Source organism: Corylus avellana, chromosome 1 (genome assembly GCF_965113065.1).
Source record: "Corylus avellana chromosome 1, dhCorAvel1.hap1.2, whole genome shotgun sequence".
Lineage (NCBI taxonomy): Eukaryota > Viridiplantae > Streptophyta > Magnoliopsida > Fagales > Betulaceae > Corylus > Corylus avellana.
The window spans coordinates 27,159,052-27,178,718 of record NC_142490.1 but is presented as its reverse complement, the minus strand read 5'-3'; the positions used below and the strand labels follow the sequence as shown (position 1 = coordinate 27,178,718).

Genomic DNA, 19,667 nt, shown 5'->3' with positions numbered 1-19,667 from the left:
GATGTCGGATTGAGGATGATAGAATAAATGATAATGAAATTGCTCATGCTGCTATGAATACCACTTTTGGCAATTGACCGTTTGGCGCCTGCCATTGAATGATATCATGATAATGAAATTGCTGCAATTTCAAAAAGCAACTTATACTTGAATTGTGAATCTTGATGATCAAAATTTCAGAACTTGGTATCTATACATAATCATTACGAAGTTGGGCATATACTAGGGCGTGAGTTCGACTCTTCGCAGTGAAAAATTACTTATACAAGCCTAATTAGTATTAGCCGCCTTGAAAATCACTGGTATTCTGGTAGGGATAAGTCATACTATAACTCAATTTGTCTTAAGAAAACGTCTGCGGTTCTCAACATCTACGCCCTCCTGTGTAGTTTCCAGCATGTACGTGCTACCATGATTACGCCCAAGTAAAATAGTCACAATTCATCACCTCCACTTGCCCTTTTAATTATTAAAAAAAAAAAAAAAGAGCCAAAACGGCTTACTTGTGACTTGTGGGTATAAAACAATTCAATGTGGTGACTCGTGAGGAAACAAAGAAAATTCGCGTATTATTGTGTGGCAGGGGATTCATGTGGTAAGGAAAAAAAAGAAAAAGAGAAATGTTAGGAATCAATAAATTCTTCATATTTGGCTCATATTCTCCTACAAATTTAATAAATCAACCATTAGATTTGTGGAGTTTACAAGTTACTTGTATAAAATCCACATAAGTACACAAATCTAATAATTGATTTGTAAGATGAGATTGGACAAATATAGAGAAAATATTGACTCCTAATATTTATATGAAAAATAAAAATAAAAATAGTACAACGTTATTCATATTGATATAGGGAGTCCGGACTGCGATGTTTTTTTCTAGACCTTCTGGTATTGGTACCACATTTGTTAGAGGATCAGGGGGCAAACTAAAAAGTTTTGGTCCAAAGATATATAGACCCTTTTAAAAGTGTGGGAGGCCATGGTCTAACTTGGTCCCCCCCTACGTTTGTCTCTGAAATAAATAATACCCTCGATGTCATGACTTTGAGGTGGTTCATGTTAGGACCTATTATGCCTTAAAAGCTAATTTCTTTTTTATGAAATTTTCGATTTATTAATTTTATTGAAAACTAATGTGCAAATTACTATTTATATCCTTTTAAGTTATATTGAATATAGCTTAGGTGGGTTAGACAGAACCTGAATGTGGCCCATTGGGCTTCGCTTCTCTAAGCAAATTGCCGGCCCGTCGCTGACAAGGAGAAACCAAACAAACAAACTGTGAGGGAAAAAAGAGAGACACACAGACAGAAACAGAGAAAACGGCGCACTTATTTAAGGAAGAAGGATAATGAAATGAAACGGTACGTTTAGCTTTCCCTGTCTTCAGACAGTTATAACAGTTATTTTACAGCCTTCAGAGCTTTTACTACCATCACCCATCACTGGCGCAATAACAATCATTATTCAACTATTTCTCTGTTCTAATACATGTAATGAATAACCGCCCATCCTACTACTATCCCATCATGAAATACTCTAACCAGGAAAAAAAAAAAATTATCTTAATTTTGATGAACACCCCCACCATTCTAAGAGAGCAATAGAATGCAGCAGCTGAAATCAGCAGCAATGCATGGGGTCTGCTATTGGAATGATGCTGTGAATCTGTGGCCCTTTCAGCAAGAAACTGCCCTAAGCGGTTCCATATCCGTCACGATGCGACTTTTGCCATCTCCATGCAATTTGCAAACTCTCTGTAAGATTGGTGTATTGCGCTGCCCAGTTGAGTTCCCGGGCGATCTTAGATGGGTCGCTGAACACTTTAGCGTAGTCACCGGGCCGGCGGGGTAGGAAATCAACCTTGATATCCTTTCCTGTTGCCTTCTTACATGCCTCCACAAACTCCTTCACAGATCTACCTGAAAAACGTCATCCCAAGAGCAGCAAGCAGCAAGCAGCCTCAGATTCCTGCTAAATTCACAAGACAATACAATATGCATAATGAGTGTTCTTTCTGTTTATCCTACCTTTTCCAGTGCCAACATTGTAAATTCCAACTTTTTTTGGCACCGCCTTTTCAAGAGCTTTCACATGAGCATCCACCAGATCAGTGACATCAATATAATCCCGTATGCAAGTTCCATCAGGTGTATCATAGTCTGTTCCTTTGACCTGCAAATTGCAAAACACTAGATTAGAACAAATCAAACCACACGCATAATTATAAAAAGACTAATGCGGATAGTTTGTAACAGATATATTGTGACTTTCTCACACCCACTCTGGAAATCAAATGATATAACAATGATATATTGTCAACCAAAAAGGCATGGCTGTCAACTTGTGAATTAAAGGTTTAAACATTAAATACTATGTTAAGACGAAACCCTAAACAGACGAAATTTATGGACAAAACCTCTCCACAGATTCTATTCACCATGTCCAAGTCTCACAGATTTCTCAAAAGTGGCCTAACTAATTCTTTGAATTTGAGGGTTTCTTTTTAAACAGATGATTTTTTTTTTATTGGTAAGTTAGACAAGCACCCGGTGGGACTTGAACCCATGACCTCACTCTCCACCTTACTACAAAGGGAAGAGGTATCATTTGAGCTAAAGCCCATTGGTTAAGGAGATGATGTTAAAAAATCTAAAGTTTAACACCAAAACATCCCCCACAGCTCTTTGTATTTCATTTTTTCTACTAACTTTCGGATGATGGGGTTAACATGAGTATTGTGTCCATTATTTGAATTTAGCAGGCTTGTTATGACTTTACCCACATGTCGTGCAATAAGGATTCAGCGTACCTTCAGCCCAGGAATAATACCACGAGCTGCATCGAAACAAGCACCAGAGATTCTTCCATGTTCACGTAGTTCAGGTCTCGGAGCTTCACCTAGTCTGCCTTCTGGATCTGACCCAATCACATTGAAATATCTGATATTTTCAAAAAGGAAAAGAGATCCGTTACAACCCTGGTTTATCAAATTTCTTAATTCTTATGGAAAACTTGTTTTGAGGCGTTGGGAAGCAGGGGGGAAAGGGGGATGGGGGCAGGTGAAGTATAGTCTGGCCATCCCTTATTGAGTTCAGCAGTAAAAAACAATAAACAAATAAACAAAAAACAAAAAAAGGGAAAATACTCTACTTCCTATGAACTAACACCTCATAACCTGCGAAATTATCATTTGTGACACTTGACCTCCTTCAACTGCCATTTAGATGCAAATAGCCCCCTTCATTAGTTGAGGGTGTTACATCCAACGGAAAAATGAGCAACAGACATGCATTTGCTCTTTTTTTTTTACTCAAAATGACAAAAATGCCCTCCAAGTAAAAACTAAGCCAAAAAAATACTTGAAAAACATTTTAGAAAAAACGGAAGTGGTCAACTGGGGGCTCTCCATGGCGTACCTCACGCCTGCCCAAGCTGCCAAGAGCATCACGTGCGTGAAGGTCACCACATCCAAGAGCCTCGCCTGGTTCACATTGAAGATGTCATATGTGTTGAGCAAGGACTTGCAGGCCTTCTTCAATGACAGGCAGCCCAACAATGCCGTCTCTGCGCCTCATCAGCGTGAGCGACACATTCAACTAGAAGAAACTGAAAGCGCCAGTAACTGGGACTGGCATGCAACCAGACCGTTGGATCTAGGCAAAGTAGCGGACCAGCTTCTCCCATTGGATGCTGCCCCAAGATGCTGACAAGTACCAACTACCAGAATCGATGAAGCACCTTTGGGGTGGTCCAGCCAACCCAGCCCCCAAGTGCCTCAAAGGTGTTCGAACCACCCAAAAGTGCTTTGAAGTAGCTCGACCACCCCTACCACCCAAGCGGATGCTTCGCTAACCGCCACCCTAGGGATGGCAACCACCGCTCTTTTTTTTTTTTTTTCTTTTTTCCTTTTTTAAATATTTTTGGATTTTTTTTTTTTTTTTTTTTTTTTCACTTGGAAGGTATTTAAGTAAATGCACTATCTTAATTCAAGGCATTTTTTGTCATTTCACATAAAAAATATATACATTCATGTCATGTGCTCGTCTTTTCATCTGTTCTCGTCTTTTCGTCTGTTCGTCTGATTCCATGCCCTCCTCCTCCCCCCCCCCCCCAAAAAAAACGTAGACAGATTTATATAAAATAAGCATATAGCTAACACCAACCTTAGGATCATGACTGCCATGTCTGAATTTTTAGAAAAATCAAGGATTATATCTTCTGCCATCTTTTTAGCTTTTCCATATGGATTAATGGGGACCTGTATTCATGCAACAAGGTTCATCAGCTGTGTAGCTATAAAACCCTATACGCATCAAAAATAGCTGTAGCAGGCCACATAAATTTTATTGCCTCAAATGGAAAACAAAAAATAAAACCAAGAATATTTTTCTCTGTTATTTTGAAAGTAAACAAAACAAAGAATATCACTAACAATAACACAACCATTTTCTCCCAATAAAAACAACAATAAGAACTGAAACAAAAATGAAAACCAACCCTCACCTGCACAGTTGTTTCGGTAATGGGCATCTTTTCAGGTTCCCCGTATGTTGCACATGTACTAGAATATATCAATGTTTTCACACCATGTGCAGCCATGGCCTCTAACACAACTAAGGTGTTTGATGTAATGTTATGATAATACCTGCAGAACAAGGTCACAGATATAATTAGCAGCATAATATACGAGTTACCACTATGTTCTTTTTAAAATAGTTTACAAGTTACCACTATGTAAAGCACCATTTTACTTGCTCATTTGAAAGGGGGATCAAGCAAAGATAAAAATGAAATAAACCCTTAGGTAGAGAGAGTTACAAGATTAACCAGTTTCTTACATACCAGGCTAATATTATGTGCACACCAAAAATGCCTGTGATCTGAAGTTGATCACTATTCCTATGTCACTACCATAGTTGGTTGATAAAGCACATCCACAACAAGCTAGAATACAAAGTTGCTTTTCTAATTACAGTCTGAAATTCCATTCCACAACCAGACATTTCAGATCAAATCTTATAATCTTATATGATCCTGCTTATTTATTAAGAAATTAATTATATATAAACATGGCAATAAGATTTATTGAGACCCAATCTCATCTATCAAATTCTCTTGAGATTATGTTGAAAACTATAGTACTTGACATGGATGGATATCTAAAAGAAAAAAACATAAAATTACTATTGAACATCAAGCAAAATGACCTTTTTTACATTATCATCTTTGTTAAACAAAACAAACAAAAAACATATAGTTATTTTAATTACTTATTGGATCATTTATTTCTGTCATTGAAAGGAAAGAGTATCATAATGATTAACAATCACTAATTTTCACACAAAGAAACATTTCTACAAAAACTGACAACATTGGTCTTATTGTTCTACAAAGAACATTACACATACAGACTTTCTTTTACATGTGGATGAATTCATAGATAAACTTTTCAAGTTTTCAGAGTTTCATCAGTTACATAATCAATAGGAGTTTTCCATCATAAACTCAAACAGAGCAATCAGCAAAATCTGGCCAACACAAGTATTTAGTGACCAGATTTTCCAGTTAAAAAAGAAAAACAAACTCCAGTTTTTTTTTTCCCCCTATTTTAAGCCATATTAATAAAAATAACACATTTTCAGTTTTCTAGATTTTTCTGCTATTTTTGCAAGTGTTTCTCATTCTTTTTTCTTTTTTTTTTTCTTTTTTTTTAATTGATAATTCCAATTTCCCAACTTTTGATGATTTGCAAAATGGTTGTGCACTCTAAACATACAGAAATGTCATCTAATTTTTTTATTTAATGAACTTATAAAATTCCAAAATCAATCCTACAATTCAGGTTTTTTTTCCTCTTTGTTAGTTGTTTTCAAGGACCCAACTCCTGAACTGAAAGTAGAATTCCATTCTATCCAAACATGGTCATTTTGGTTAATTTATTGAGATATGTTTAAAATATCATGTTTGAATAATCATTTTGGTTATTTCAGCCACAACATGATTAAAAAATCATGTCATAGTAATAAAAAAAGATGGGTTTGTTTGGAAAATGTAAAAAAACCATTCGAGCTGTAGTTATAATGAAGCCAGCCACAACACCTAAACATCACAGCAACCCTTTTTCATTTTTTTTCAAAGTGGAAAGGGGAAGAATAGGAGGCAAGCAAACAAAGATACCCCCCCGCATGCCCTAGGCTTAGGCCTTTTTTCTTTTGAATTATATTATTACTCCAAAGAAAAAAAAATAAAAAAATAAAAAAAGGAGAAAAACTGAACTCCAACTTTTAACTTTATTTGAACTTGCTTAAACTCAATCCAATCAAACCTCACAATTGAGAGCTGTTTCAAAAAGGCTAGATATTGCTCAAACGACAATACTTACTTGAGTGGATCAAGGGTGCTTTCCCCGACATATGCAACAGCTGCAAAATGCATAACAGCATCAAACGAATTCTCTGAAAATATTTTATTAACCTGAAAAATCTGTTAAGGAAACCTTCAGGTGTGGCTGTTTATATTAAGTAACAATTCTCAAGTGGAATATATCTTATAGAGAGCATGATAAGGATACAGCCTTTGGATCCCCTAAGTCAGCATAAATAAACTGAAGCCTTCCAGCTTCTGGAAATAATTTTTGGAGAACCTTTACAGCACCTAGATTTCCCCGTGAGAGGTTGTCCTGTCAAAAAGGGAAAATCTTAAAGATGTGTCACTGACACTTAAAATGCAAAATAGTTACTTATCAAAAAAAAAAATGCAAAATAGTTATAAAATAAATTCATACTTATTCTGCAAAAAGGCCTACCACTATAGTTACACGGTATGAGTCCTTCAGAAGACGAAAGGAAGCATGTGAACCAATATAGCCAGCACCTCCTGTTACTAGGACATGTGTTACCCCAGGTTCATGATGGGAGAACTGAAGGAAATGAATAAAAATTGTAGACCATTTCAGATTTGGAAATGTCAAATTGAAAAGAGAAGATAACCCAAATAAGTCATTTATATCCAAATTTACATTTTTATGCATTGTAATCGCGGGGAGGGGGGGGGCTGAAATTTAGGAAATAGCAGTCCCAAAACAGTCAAACAACATTGTTAACAGCTGTTAAAACAAAATCCAAAAAAACAAGAAATAAATAAACATCGTAGTCCTTAAAAGTTTTATCATATAAATTTGTAATGATTAAGTGAAAGGCGAATCTAGATAAGAAAAAACAATTTGACTGGACACAATTCTTAAACACAAAAAGTTTGCACCATAGACAAGGCTGGTGACAATCAATTAAAGACCTTATGTGGTCATCCAAACTGGTCGGAAACATGAAGGACCGGTGTCGTGTACAAGTCAATAACATATTACTTATTGGTAGGGATGTCTTATATACCTTAGGAACTAAAATTAAATGCTAATTCATAAACTCCAAACAAAAGAGCAAACTATGATATGAATTTGTTGTTATAAGCCACGTAAATATAATTAAATTTTTTATATTTGACCAATACTACATAAGTATAGCACAGATATACAATTATCATGAGCCCCACTTTGCACACTTCATTGAGGATGAAGTTATCAAACAGGACTTGCTTAACTTTGTGGATTATAGCCTGAATGATGGCAGCAATCAGCCATAGGTGTTCCATCGGTGCCTTTAGTCATACAAAGTTCAACAACTTCCTACAGCAATATGAAACCTGCCCCCTTCCATGAACCTCTCCAAAAGAAAATAAATAAACAAACGGTTGCTGGCTATGTTTGGTAAGTGTTTTGAAAATCTTTCACTTTTCAAACACATAAAGCACTTTTTAGAAAATAGTTACCAAACGAAACACTTTTTAAAAGACAAAACGCAACACACTTTTTAAAAAACTTCACACACCTTATGGTGTTATTTTGAGAAACTACATGCTTATTTTTTCAAGTGTAGAGATTGACCTGTTACTGCAAAAAAAATTTTAAAAAAATTAGGCAGGTGGCCACACAACCACCTGATGTTGATCAGAGTGTAGTCCGAACCCATATGTTATTTCATGCATTTGTCGTTTAAGTGTCGTGGCCGTCCGGACAGCCATATGTCTCGTCCGGACAAGCGTCGTAGCTTTATTTTATTTAAACATATTTCATGTTTTATTAGGCTTAGGGTTTTGAAAGTCTTTATTTAGTATTTTATTAGGTTTAGGGTTTTGGGCTATAAATATATGCTTATAGCCTCTAGAAAAACAGTTTATGTTGATTTATCAGTTTTCTCTAATAAGAATTACTCCGAGGTGATTTTTTTCATATTTTTCCTTGAAGTCATAGATAGACTCTATAGTTTTGAGAATGATTTTAAGATTTTTGATAGACTCAAGATCTAAGAATTATCTATCTTTCTTCTTGTGCTGTTTTATTTGCTTACCACCAAGTCAAGCTGCATCACCACCTCTATCCTGGTCAAAGGTGGCCGCACATTCACCCTAACAAGTCAGAGATGGCCATGCAGCTACCCCCTACAAAGAGAGAATGGTCATGTGGCTACTCCTGTAGAGGGTGGTCACACGACCACCTCTATCCTTGGAAGAGGTAACAACAAGGCCACCTCTATCCTAGTCAAAGTGGCTCCCCCATCTCCTTTTCTTTCTTATAAGTAAAAATTCAACCTCCACGCCTAAAAAATATGCACGCGTTTATTAATATTAGTGTTTGTTTCTTTGAAAACACTAAATACTAAAAAGTTTACTGAACAATTTTATTTTGTGGACCCCACATACAATACTTTTCAAATGTGATTCCAACTAAAAACACTTCTCAACTCCCATCACATCAAAATCTCTTTTTGAATCAAAACACAAAAAGACTTTTCAAGAAAGTTACCTAACATAGCCTAGGTTTGATATCACATCATAGCAAGAAGAGAAATTGACAATTCTCAAAGCATTGAGCTATACCTAGGATAATATATGTAACACATACATTTCATAGAAAATGAGTCAACCATCATAGACCGTACTTGACAATTAGAAGGATACTAAAATATATGACAAAGAAGTTACCGGGCTTGGAGCATTGAAACTGGAAGATCGCTTGAGCACCAGAATGCATAATGCTGTGAGGACAGCAGCCAAAATAATTTTTCCTACAAAGCTGCTCTTCTTTTTCGGATCTGGGTAATCCATGCCTACAAGCATGACAAGGTCAGACAAAACCCAAACATAAATATAGAAATCCTCGAAGCTCTGCAAGGATATTCAAGTGTATATATATATATATATTTCAAGCAATGAACTACACAACAAGCAATGCATAACCAGAAAGAAACCATAACATCTCAATTTGCACATATTTGTCATGAAATCATAAATATATATATTTTTCGAGTGACCTACATTTGACTAGATAAAAGAACCATCAACAAGCAGTTTTATGTCGAAACACATTCATTTAAATCACAGATATAAAGGAAATCCTACCTCCAAGTGAGGTAGATCTATTGGACCTTTGCTGAGTTCTGGACCTGACAAAATTTAGCATTGGGAAAAACCCCCCCACAATTCCGACTTGTACGAACAGGAATCTAATCCTTTGCCTCAATACCAACGATCAAAGCAGAACCCCGCTTTTGGTTTAACGTGCTGCAATCAAAACCGAAGAGTGAACAGTAATTTGTGGACAATAGAAATGTAAAAACTAAAAATTATGAAAAATTAAAGCCCAAAAGTCAGTATCACTGGGCCCTATCAAAGAAGAAAAGGTTTACAAAAAGTTCTAACGTTAGAAATATCAAAACTTTTTATGCAACTGATAGCCTGGAAAGTTCAGCACTCAATTCCCAAATTACAGAGATAGAAAAAGAGAAAAAGATAGAAAATTTCTAGATCCAGAGAGACCCAGAAGCAGAAAACCCATAAAAAATGAAATGCCAATAAGAATTGGAAACAAATAAACACCTAAAAGTTTGAACATTTTTTGTTCAGTTTCTGTTTCGGTCTAAGCTAAATATTCCAAAATATAAAACTAGAACATGCAGATGTCCGCCAAATAAATAAAATAGAGGAAAAAGACATTCAGAAAACCATTTTTCAAAATTGAACAAATTAAAACCCAGTAATCAAAATTTGAAAATAAAACAGACCCATGTAACATAGAAAGGAAACAACAAATGAAGAAGAACAATTCAAATTACAAGATCCAAAAAAACCCATGAGCAGTATCCATCCCAGATTACAATAACAAAAAAAAAGATGTAACAAACTACAAGAGAGTGGGAGAGAAAGAGATAGCAGAGGAGGGCAACCCACAATTAACAAAAATGACAAGGAATCAAGGAATCAAGGAAGGAAATCATTGTGTGAATAGAAGAAGTAGCAGAGAGACAGAGAAAGAGAAAGCGCGAGAGAAGATCGCTCACCAGAAAGAGAAAGAGAAAGAAGAGCATGAATCAAATTTAAAGGCTTCCATGCATTCCCACAACAATAAAATAAAAATAAAAGCGAAATTCCACCATATAACTTGAGTAGAAACCACGACGATCGAAAACGTAAGAGATAGAAAGAAACAAGAGAAATAGAGAGAGAGAGAAAGGAAAGAGGAGGAAAACGTACAAACACAGAGGGACGACCGAGTCCTGTGAGTGCTGTGTTTGAATATGTAATATATATGAATATATATATATATATATATATATATATATATATATATATAGAATAAGAAAGAGAGACAGGTGGGTTAATTAGGCGGAGAATTCTCTGAATCCATGTTGTCGATGTATTGCAACGACAGAGGAGGATTCACAATCCTCTGTGTGTTTTTTTTTTTTTTTTTTTTCCTTTATAAATTTCTTCGGTTTGATTCTTCTTTGCCGTCTCTGTCCAATCATCGGCTTCCATTTGTAATTTTTCTATGTGCTTTTTGGGAGCGAACATTGCGGGACAGGGGCTGCCCTTTCCTCCTGAGCACCCCTCCTCACGAATTGCTCGCTCCCCATAACTGCGTCTGATCAATTCGTGGGGCCCATAAACAGGCCACATCATCATCCTATTTACACTTTCTCTCTCTTATTATATATATATATATATAACTTTATTTCTTTTCACAAGCACGACTGTTACGACTTTTCCAACCTTTTATTTCTAACTTTACTTTTGTCAAGAATATTTAATATTATTTTATAGTTTTATTTTTTTCCTTCTTGGGTTTATTACTTTTTTTTTTTTTTTTTTTCCTTCCTAATTTACCAGATTTAGGCGTTTGTGTTACGATTTCATATACAAATAGTACAATTTTAAATCAAATCGTAAAAAATAAATTATTTAAAATTATGTTTTTTAAAAATTATGATTTGTAAACAAATAAAACCTGTGTTTGTAAATGCTAGATGTTCTAGTATTTTTCTGGTGTACTTTTAATTATGGCGTAACTTTTAAAATTATTGATGATTTCAAAATTCACATCACAATTAGGAGGACACCAAGAAAATACTAGAAGAACACCTAACATTTATAAAATATTTTTTGAAAAAGCACAAATTTATTTACCTTTTTTTTTATTTTTTTTGGATTAAAAAAAAGGGTTAATAAACAAGCCATTACATCATTTTCTTTTCACTTATTCAACCTATTCTATAAAATTTACATATTTCTACATATTTTTTTAATAGTATTTATAAAATTAGAAGAAGAAAAAAAATATTAAATAAACATATAATTCTCACATATGAAAGAATACATAACAATTTTATAAATTGGTTGAAAATTTTTGGAGAAAAACTCTATATATACAAATGGGACATGTTAAGTGTTCTTCTAGTGTTCTCCTGATGTCCTCCTAACTGTAATATGACTTTTAAAATTATCGTTGAATTTGAGATTATCATTATTAACTTTTAATCTATTGATGATTTTAAAAGTCACATCACATTTGAAATGACACTAGAAGAATACATAGCATTTCTCATATACAAATATGGCTAACAATTACATTACATTAATTATTTACAACTTGATCATATAATTGAAGGGTACTAAAAATTTATTTACAAGTTGCCAAATCTTTGACGCATAAATATGTATGGCACTCATTCCCCCTGTGCAGGTTAAAGTCAACCTAGTTAAAAAAGGAAGCATTATTACTCCCTGCAATATTTATATCTCACAAAAATAAAAATTAATATATATGATTTTTTTTTTCTGGAAAAATATGCCTGATTTGAGTACCAATCCATACACGTGGCCCATGGGTCCTAAACTATTTCTTTGTACTTAAACAAAAAAATAAAAAACATTTATTTGTGGTAAATAAGTATGTATTTTTGAAGTGTAGGAAAAGATATGGCTTTTCATATTAAAAAATCATAAATTTGTGACCCATGGGATTCCTCGGGTCCAATAAATTTGTGACACCCTAAATCATGCGACTTGTGACTTGTAAGTCGCAGAATGCTGTATGGAACCGATCGCCAAAGTGCCTCTTTGCTCCGGTCGCTAATTGCCAATCACGATTCTCGATTGACAGGAGTCGACCAATAAGCCTCAAGATTATCATTCACAAATTCTTAGAGCCCTTAAACTTCATGAAAAGTACCTATTATTTTAAGGAAGATATGCGTCACATTAGTACAAACATTCTTTAATGACTCGAGTAAAGGCCATGTCCGAAGGTACATGAGGTGTCCTAGGGCTAACGCACCACGACCACTCAACGTATGAGGAAGTGTGACGTGTCTCCCCGTGAGGACTTGCAGGAGCAAGGGATCAAATTCCAAAAACGCTTAGCAGTATAAAGGGAAGGGGGAAAGCATAAGTAAGGGGTTCTGATCTATTCATTTTTCGAGTAATTTGTACTAGTTCTTTTCTTCCTTCTTAGACAACGATACTGACGTTAACATTGAAGCTATCCCCCGTCGGCCCACTACAAGAAGTTCTCACACTTTGTTCCAGTTTTGCAGGTCCCTTCATTGCTTGACCGCAAACTGTCTCAACAAAACAAAAAAAAAAAGATGTATAACGAAAATAGCAAATATTATATACCACATTTTTATCTCATAATATTAATGTAGTAATCCTAACCGCTCTAACCGCTCTAGACTTCTTTTTTTTTTTTTTTTAACCACTAAATTTTGATTAATTACTAAAATTTAAGCCCTATATGTAGTCAATTATGAAGACTTTAGAAATATCTGTGTGCGTATTTGATACGTTGTGTAGAAATATAAATGGTTGAATCTTCCTATCATGCATGCCCTGATAATCCAATCAGTTTTGAAAGTCAAGAGAGAGATCAATTAATAAGAAATTATTATGAGAGAAGTCTTTGGTTGAATCGATCCCTCTAAATGTAGCTGTCTGTCTTCATATGCATAATAGCCGGCCATTATATATATATATATCCACGCAAGGGAAGAGGAGAGGGGATTCGAACTAGTGACCTCTGTTTCATTAAGCGTGGTCCACAGCCGATTAAGGTACTCCCTTAACGACAAAACAAATCATATTTGAATATATTATCTTTGTACTGTAAATTCATCAAATAAATAAGAGCATCTTATTTTTAAAGATAAAACTGTGATTTTAAATGTCAAATTACGATTTGGCCAAACACTTATTTGCGTTTTTAAAAAATTACGTTTTTAAATTACAAACTCAAACATACCCTTAAACTGTAAACTTAATGCTATGCATAATTGCGGGACCAATGAGGTAGCAATTTAATCATACCCTAAATCCTAATGAAAAAGAAAGTTGCCTACTACTTAGTGGTGGGCCGACATGTATTTTTTGATGTACATTTATCATTCATATATGGTCTACATAAATAATAAGTAAATAAAGAATATTAGAGAGAGGGCCAGATGTGTGAGTCTCAAATAGAGCTGTCTAGTAGGTTCAAGTATTTTGGCTTATTATTCAATTTCTATTCCTTCACCTAACTTCCTATTGACTTCCCATGGGCAGCCTATGACCACCTTTTCTTTTGCTTTGGACCAACCCAAACTAAAAAAGATATTTATAATTGCTTTGACATTTCCATCCTATATATATATATATATATATATATATATATATATATATATATATTTTTTTTTTTTTTTTCTTAAGCAATTGAATCGTACAAAAACAAATTTGTTAAGAATATTTTATTTTATAGTTTTATTTCCTTCTTTTTATTGTAGGGTTTATTCACTTTCCTTCGTTTACTAAGTTTACTAGTTTAACGCTCATAGTTTTTTTATAAACAAAATCCTTTATAAAATTTGTAATACTTTGTTAAGGATATAAATCCTTGATGATTTGACTATTCTAAATAAAGGAATTTAGATGATTTAGTTACCGTAAATTAAATGATTTAGTTTGTAATTGAAATTATTCAAGTCTCTGCCAAACTTTGTAAATAGGATATCGTGTGCAAGCCGAACCACCTTAATTATCTGTAGTTCATTTCTTTATCATAAAATTCTATATACTTCAATAATAAACTAGATATATACAAGATATAACTCTTATGTTCTTATGTGTTTCTGATGTCTCTTTTTTCTCTCATTTCTTTCTTTAATATATTTAACAAAAATAAGGTGGCAACTCTCATATGGTGGCACGTCAAATCTAATAAATCACTTTCACATGCATATCATTTAAGCTACTTTTAGTTGAAATAAACAAATCACGTTACTCTCTAACAGTTTTAAAAATTCTTTAAGCGATTAATTACTTAAACAATATAAAATAAAATAAGAGGAAACTTGTCATTTGGGTCACACACGACCAACCTATGTGATGAGGGGGAGTGAATGAAATGTACTTGTCAACAAAAAATGTTCCCTTAATATTGTATTGGTAGCGTTTTTATCATGTTTAAATAATTATTTGGAATCGGTCCGTCAATAAAAATCAGAGTTTTACTCGATTTGTGTAGAGATAACGCTTTAAAATTTACCTGACAAGAGTAAGTATATTATTAGAACTTATAATTTAGAGAAAGAAATGAGAACAAGAAAAAGAAACTCAAAAAACTAAGGTGGTTCGGCTTATGATCTACGTCCACACGTTAAAGCATTTCCATAGCTACATTTTTCCTTAATATTTTTGATTGTGTATAATGCTCTATTTATAGAGAAATAGTATGAATGTTACAAGTCTTTTTTACTTTCACATTAACAACAATAAAGTTAAATTTATCATTTATAATTCTTGTGTTTGAGTTCTTGTAACTCTGGAGAGTTCTTTTATCTCTTTAATTATTGTAATATATCAAGAGACCCTATCTTTAAAGGGTTCCTCTTTATTTAAAAAAACAAATATAGCCTTTAATATTATTGCAAATGGAAGCAAAGGGTTTGCATATGGGTGTCTATTTTAGTTGAAGCTCACATGTCATTGTACAGGAATTAGGAACAGAAGGATTGCTTTATGCTTCACCAAATTAAAACAAGCACTGTTGAGTGCACCGTACCCGGTGGGTCAACTCAGTGGCTGTACGATCGTGGGACGCCTAATATATAGCCACGTGGGCCTCCATGCCCATGTCCTACATGAACGGATCCTTTCATATTTGGGCGCCATAAGAAAAGATGAAAGAGAGAGAGAGTGAGAGAGAGAGACCTCTTCTTCTTCGCCGACACAAGGAGTAAAATTGTAAAAAGATTTTACACAGGAGAAATTTTATTTAAAAACTCTAAATTTTACTGCTTGAGCTTTTAGTTTAATGTAACGTATCTTTTTGTCAGATTTTAAATGTTTAAAATGATAAAAATAAACTTTTATATTCTTGATTTTTTTATAAAATTCATGTTTACTTTTAATTTCAAATTAAAAATAAATAAATGAGTAAACCTCCTATGCGGTCGAGCTGCAAAAGTAGTCTTTTGCAGCCCCCAATAGAACATTGACACATAGGAAAAATGTACAAAACTATCTTACACCTAAAACACTAGATTCTTCCTCCCATTTCTTCTTCCTCCCATTTCTTCCTTCTTCTCTCCCACGCTGGCCGTGGGTCACGCCAGATTGGGGAAACAAATATTCTCAACAATCAACCCATTAAAATCCATCCAAAACCCATTCAGCCAAACCATCCCCAAAAGCACTACTACAAACCAAACATCAACACCAATTTCACAAAGAACATAGCACTACCCACTCGATTAAGAACACCCAAAATCAAATACCCAACTTAATTCAAGAATCAACAGCAAAGGGGATGAATTTTACCTTTGAAGAACCAAATCATTTCATCCGACCGAAATGGGGAAAAACAAAAGAGGAAGAGAAGACCTGCAATCAAAAATGACATTCAAAAGAAAGTCCCCGGCGCCGTGGGATGCTGCTGGCCGGCGCCGGTAGTTTGGTTGTGGGTTTGCTGGCCGGTGGTGTTTTGTTTGTGAATTTGCTGTTATTTGGTGTTTTGATTTTATTTTGTCAAAATGAGCTTGGTGATGTGTCACTATAAGAGTGGATGCTGCAAAACAATCCTTTTGCAGCATGACCGCATAGTAGGGGCTCCCTAAATAAATAAACGAAAATCGATGGATAATTTTGTCTTTTTAGCCATTTTCATTAGGGATTAACGGCTGAATCTAACAAAGTGGTGTCAATTGAATCAAATTGAAAGTTCTTGAAATTTGAGGGGATCATTTCAAAATACGTGGTAATTCAAAAGTCTAAAATGAAGTTTTATATTTTACTTATAATTTTATTTATTATAAACTCATATTTTAAGCGTAAATTTACGAAAAAAAAAATGCAAAATATAGTTTACCTTATTTGCAATTAGTTTTACGTGGTATCAAAATGAACTCAGAAGTATGCCAAAAAAATAATTTACTTCATACAGTCAAATTTTGTCTACTAATTTAACAGATTTGATTAGTGTGATACTTATTTAAATAGGACACATGTCACAATTTTGTTGGTTCTAACTTTTCACGCTATCAAAATATGTTAATCTAGTTGATGAAATTTAACTATAGAGACTAAATTATGTTTTTGGCATATCCCAACGATCTCTACGTTTGTTTCAAAACACATGGAGTTAATTGCAAATCAGGTAAACTACCCGGACTGATTTTGTATTTTTTTTTTCTTCTAAATTTAAATATTATAATTTCTATTTTTAGTATTTGTTTGATTGTATTTCTATTCCACATAAACTTTGGCATGTCCCTATATTATTATAATTGCTTATTTGATCTTAGTTTTGTTTGTTGCTTGCATTTGTTGAATTAATTCACATGCATATGTGATATGCTAGTTTATTCCAATAAATTTATATACAAGTAGTGGTTATATAGATGTGGATGTCTTGTAATGAGAGTACTTTATGATTAAACTCGAGCCAAATTATTCAATTCAGAAAAAATATTATTTATTGTAATCATTTGCAAATAAATTAAAAAAACAAGTTGGAGATATTAAAATAATAAATCAACCTTAGCTTATCTCATCTACTCTTATTATCTTAATGGCTGTGGAGCCAAGTGGAGACCAAGTTTTCAATGTGTTTAAAGCACATAAAATACATATTTCAAATTAACAGCCAATTTATAATTGTTAGTCATATCCAAAAGCTAACTATTATCCATACCAAAGAAAAAGACAAATAGAAACTAACTATAATTGTTTTTTTTTTTTTTTTTTTTTTTTTAATGTCTTTCTCTATAAACTCTCTGTATTCGTTTCTAAAGGTCATTTGACTATATGCATATACTGCCTTTTAGTTCATCTTCTTCTTTGTTTTTTAGTTTGGAGAAATAGAGGGAGAGGGAGAAGGAGAGACATAAATTATTAAAATAATTATAGAAGGTGTTACATGCAGTAAACTACTATAGCAAACATTTTAAAATAACTACTTTGATGAAGACAAAAAACTGCTGATAATAAATAAATATAACTATTATCAGCCTTTTAGAGTATCTGTTGAAGATGAGTACGTATGCTTTCCCCTTAAGTTATATATATACATTGACATGTCTGTACAAGGAGGGAGAGAATGATTCGAACTAATGATTACCACTTCATGAGGCATAATCTCTATCCAATTGAGCTACCATTTCGGGGACTTTTACCTTGAGATTTATGGGCTTGGGCTTGCCTATGTAGGTGAATGAGGAAGCCAATGTGGGTAGAAATTGGTAGAAGACAGAAGCAATTGTAGACTTGGGTATTTGTCAATTTCTTCTTCTTTTCTTTTCTTCAGTATATAAATATGAAAACTATTCAAGAAAGAGTTGAATTGTCAACAAATACGACAAATTGTGTTAAAAGTTGATGGGTTTTGCAATTTTTGTTCAAATCAAGAAGAAAAAAAAAAAAAAGGGTTGATGTGCCGTACGTTGGGCGTTGAGTTACCAATCAAGAAGAAGAAGTAAAAGACAAAAGCAGTCGTTTCGTGCATGACTTTGAACCACAAGACAAGAGGCTTTTGTTTCCTCTTTCTCTATAAAGACCCACCCAAAGCACGCCTGATGAGAGAGAGAGAGAGAGTCGCACTAGAGTTTTTCACAACTCACAAGGTTTTCTCCCTCTAGGAACCGACACTCCGAAAATTTTATAAATTTTTACGCGTTTTTAAAAAACTCTTTAATAATTAAAGGTATTCAACTTTCAATTTATTTTAATTATTTTTAAAATTTTTCCTTAAATTTTGTCAAGATTCTCAAAATACTTTGGCGTTTTTTTATTATAAAAAATAACAAAAATTCAAGCATTTATTTTTTTATAATAAAAAAAATTTGTAACATATTTGCAATATATATATATATATATATATATAATGAAAAAATCTAATTAATAGGGTCATTGAAATAAATTGAAAGTTCGATATCCTTAATTAAGAGTTTTTAAACTTTAAAGATAGTATTAAAGTGACTAGAAGTTCGCCGGGGGAGGGGGGGGGGGGGTGGTGAAGTGTGCCCTTATTTATATAATTATCAGTCGCTAACCCTCTAGCTAGGGCCGGAGGTGAAGCATAGTATTTTTATTAGGTGTTCCTATTTTATTTGTTGTTCTTGATAGATTAATAATTAAATGTTAAGAAAAAATTTAATTTGAAAAGTACTTTCATGAGGACAATTTTATTTTGATTTGTTATGATTTTTGTTTATATCAAATGTTTGCCTTGTTTGATTTGTTTTGATTTGAAAATATTGCTTAATTTTATCTTGTGATATATATATTTTTTTAATTTTTAATTTTTTTTTTATTTTTTATTTTTTTATCTTGTGACATGTTATTGTAATAAAATTCTCAATAAAACCATTTTAAAATTTTTTAATGAGTGCTTTATTGTTTTATCTTTCAATTAGGAAAATTGATTTTCTACATAATTAAGTTAATTATGTCTCAAGAATTTGTAATAAAATGTTGGGTGGATCCTTTAAGCCTTAGTATTTCCCACCTTGTACTTACCAAAAATTTATTCCTGGCGATAGCCTGCACTTGAGCGCGCAACAATTACTCAAAGTCTAAACCACAAAACATTAAGTGGCAATAACAATTATACATAGGAAGGTCCAACGAGCTAATTTGGCTAATTTTCGAGGTGTCAAGATATAATGAATCATTTTATCTCAATTTCCGAATGCTATACAAACCACTTTCAATTATCCATTGTATTCCCATAAAGTTGGAAAAACTCATAAATCCTCTTTTTCAATTTTTTTTAAATATATGGTTTTTTTTTTTTTTTG

The 19,667-nt window shown here is 33.4% G+C and overlaps 1 protein-coding gene across 3 annotated transcripts; it reads right to left on the bottom strand.

Moving 5' to 3' along the window:
* Nucleotides 1-1,315: 1,315 nt before the first annotated feature.
* Nucleotides 1,316-10,686, bottom strand: MUR4 (NAD(P)-binding Rossmann-fold superfamily protein). 3 transcript variants are annotated; one of them, XM_059581921.2, is made up of 11 exons: nucleotides 10,591-10,686; nucleotides 9,460-9,621; nucleotides 9,043-9,167; nucleotides 6,812-6,925; nucleotides 6,578-6,685; nucleotides 6,389-6,480; nucleotides 4,510-4,651; nucleotides 4,170-4,264; nucleotides 2,816-2,945; nucleotides 2,034-2,178; nucleotides 1,316-1,925 (listed from the first exon to the last, which is right to left on the bottom strand). In XM_059581921.2, the coding sequence occupies exons 2-11, from the start codon at nucleotides 9,518-9,520 to the stop codon at nucleotides 1,699-1,701; spliced, it is 1,239 nt and encodes a 412-aa protein (XP_059437904.2). In that variant the 5' UTR covers nucleotides 9,521-9,621; nucleotides 10,591-10,686; the 3' UTR covers nucleotides 1,316-1,698. The 3 variants fall into 3 exon arrangements, with proteins under 3 accessions (XP_059437904.2, XP_059437905.2, XP_059437906.2); XM_059581922.2 differs by lacking the exon at nucleotides 10,591-10,686 and adding an exon at nucleotides 10,398-10,566; XM_059581923.2 differs by lacking the exon at nucleotides 10,591-10,686 and adding an exon at nucleotides 10,288-10,381.
* Nucleotides 10,687-19,667: the final 8,981 nt, after the last annotated feature.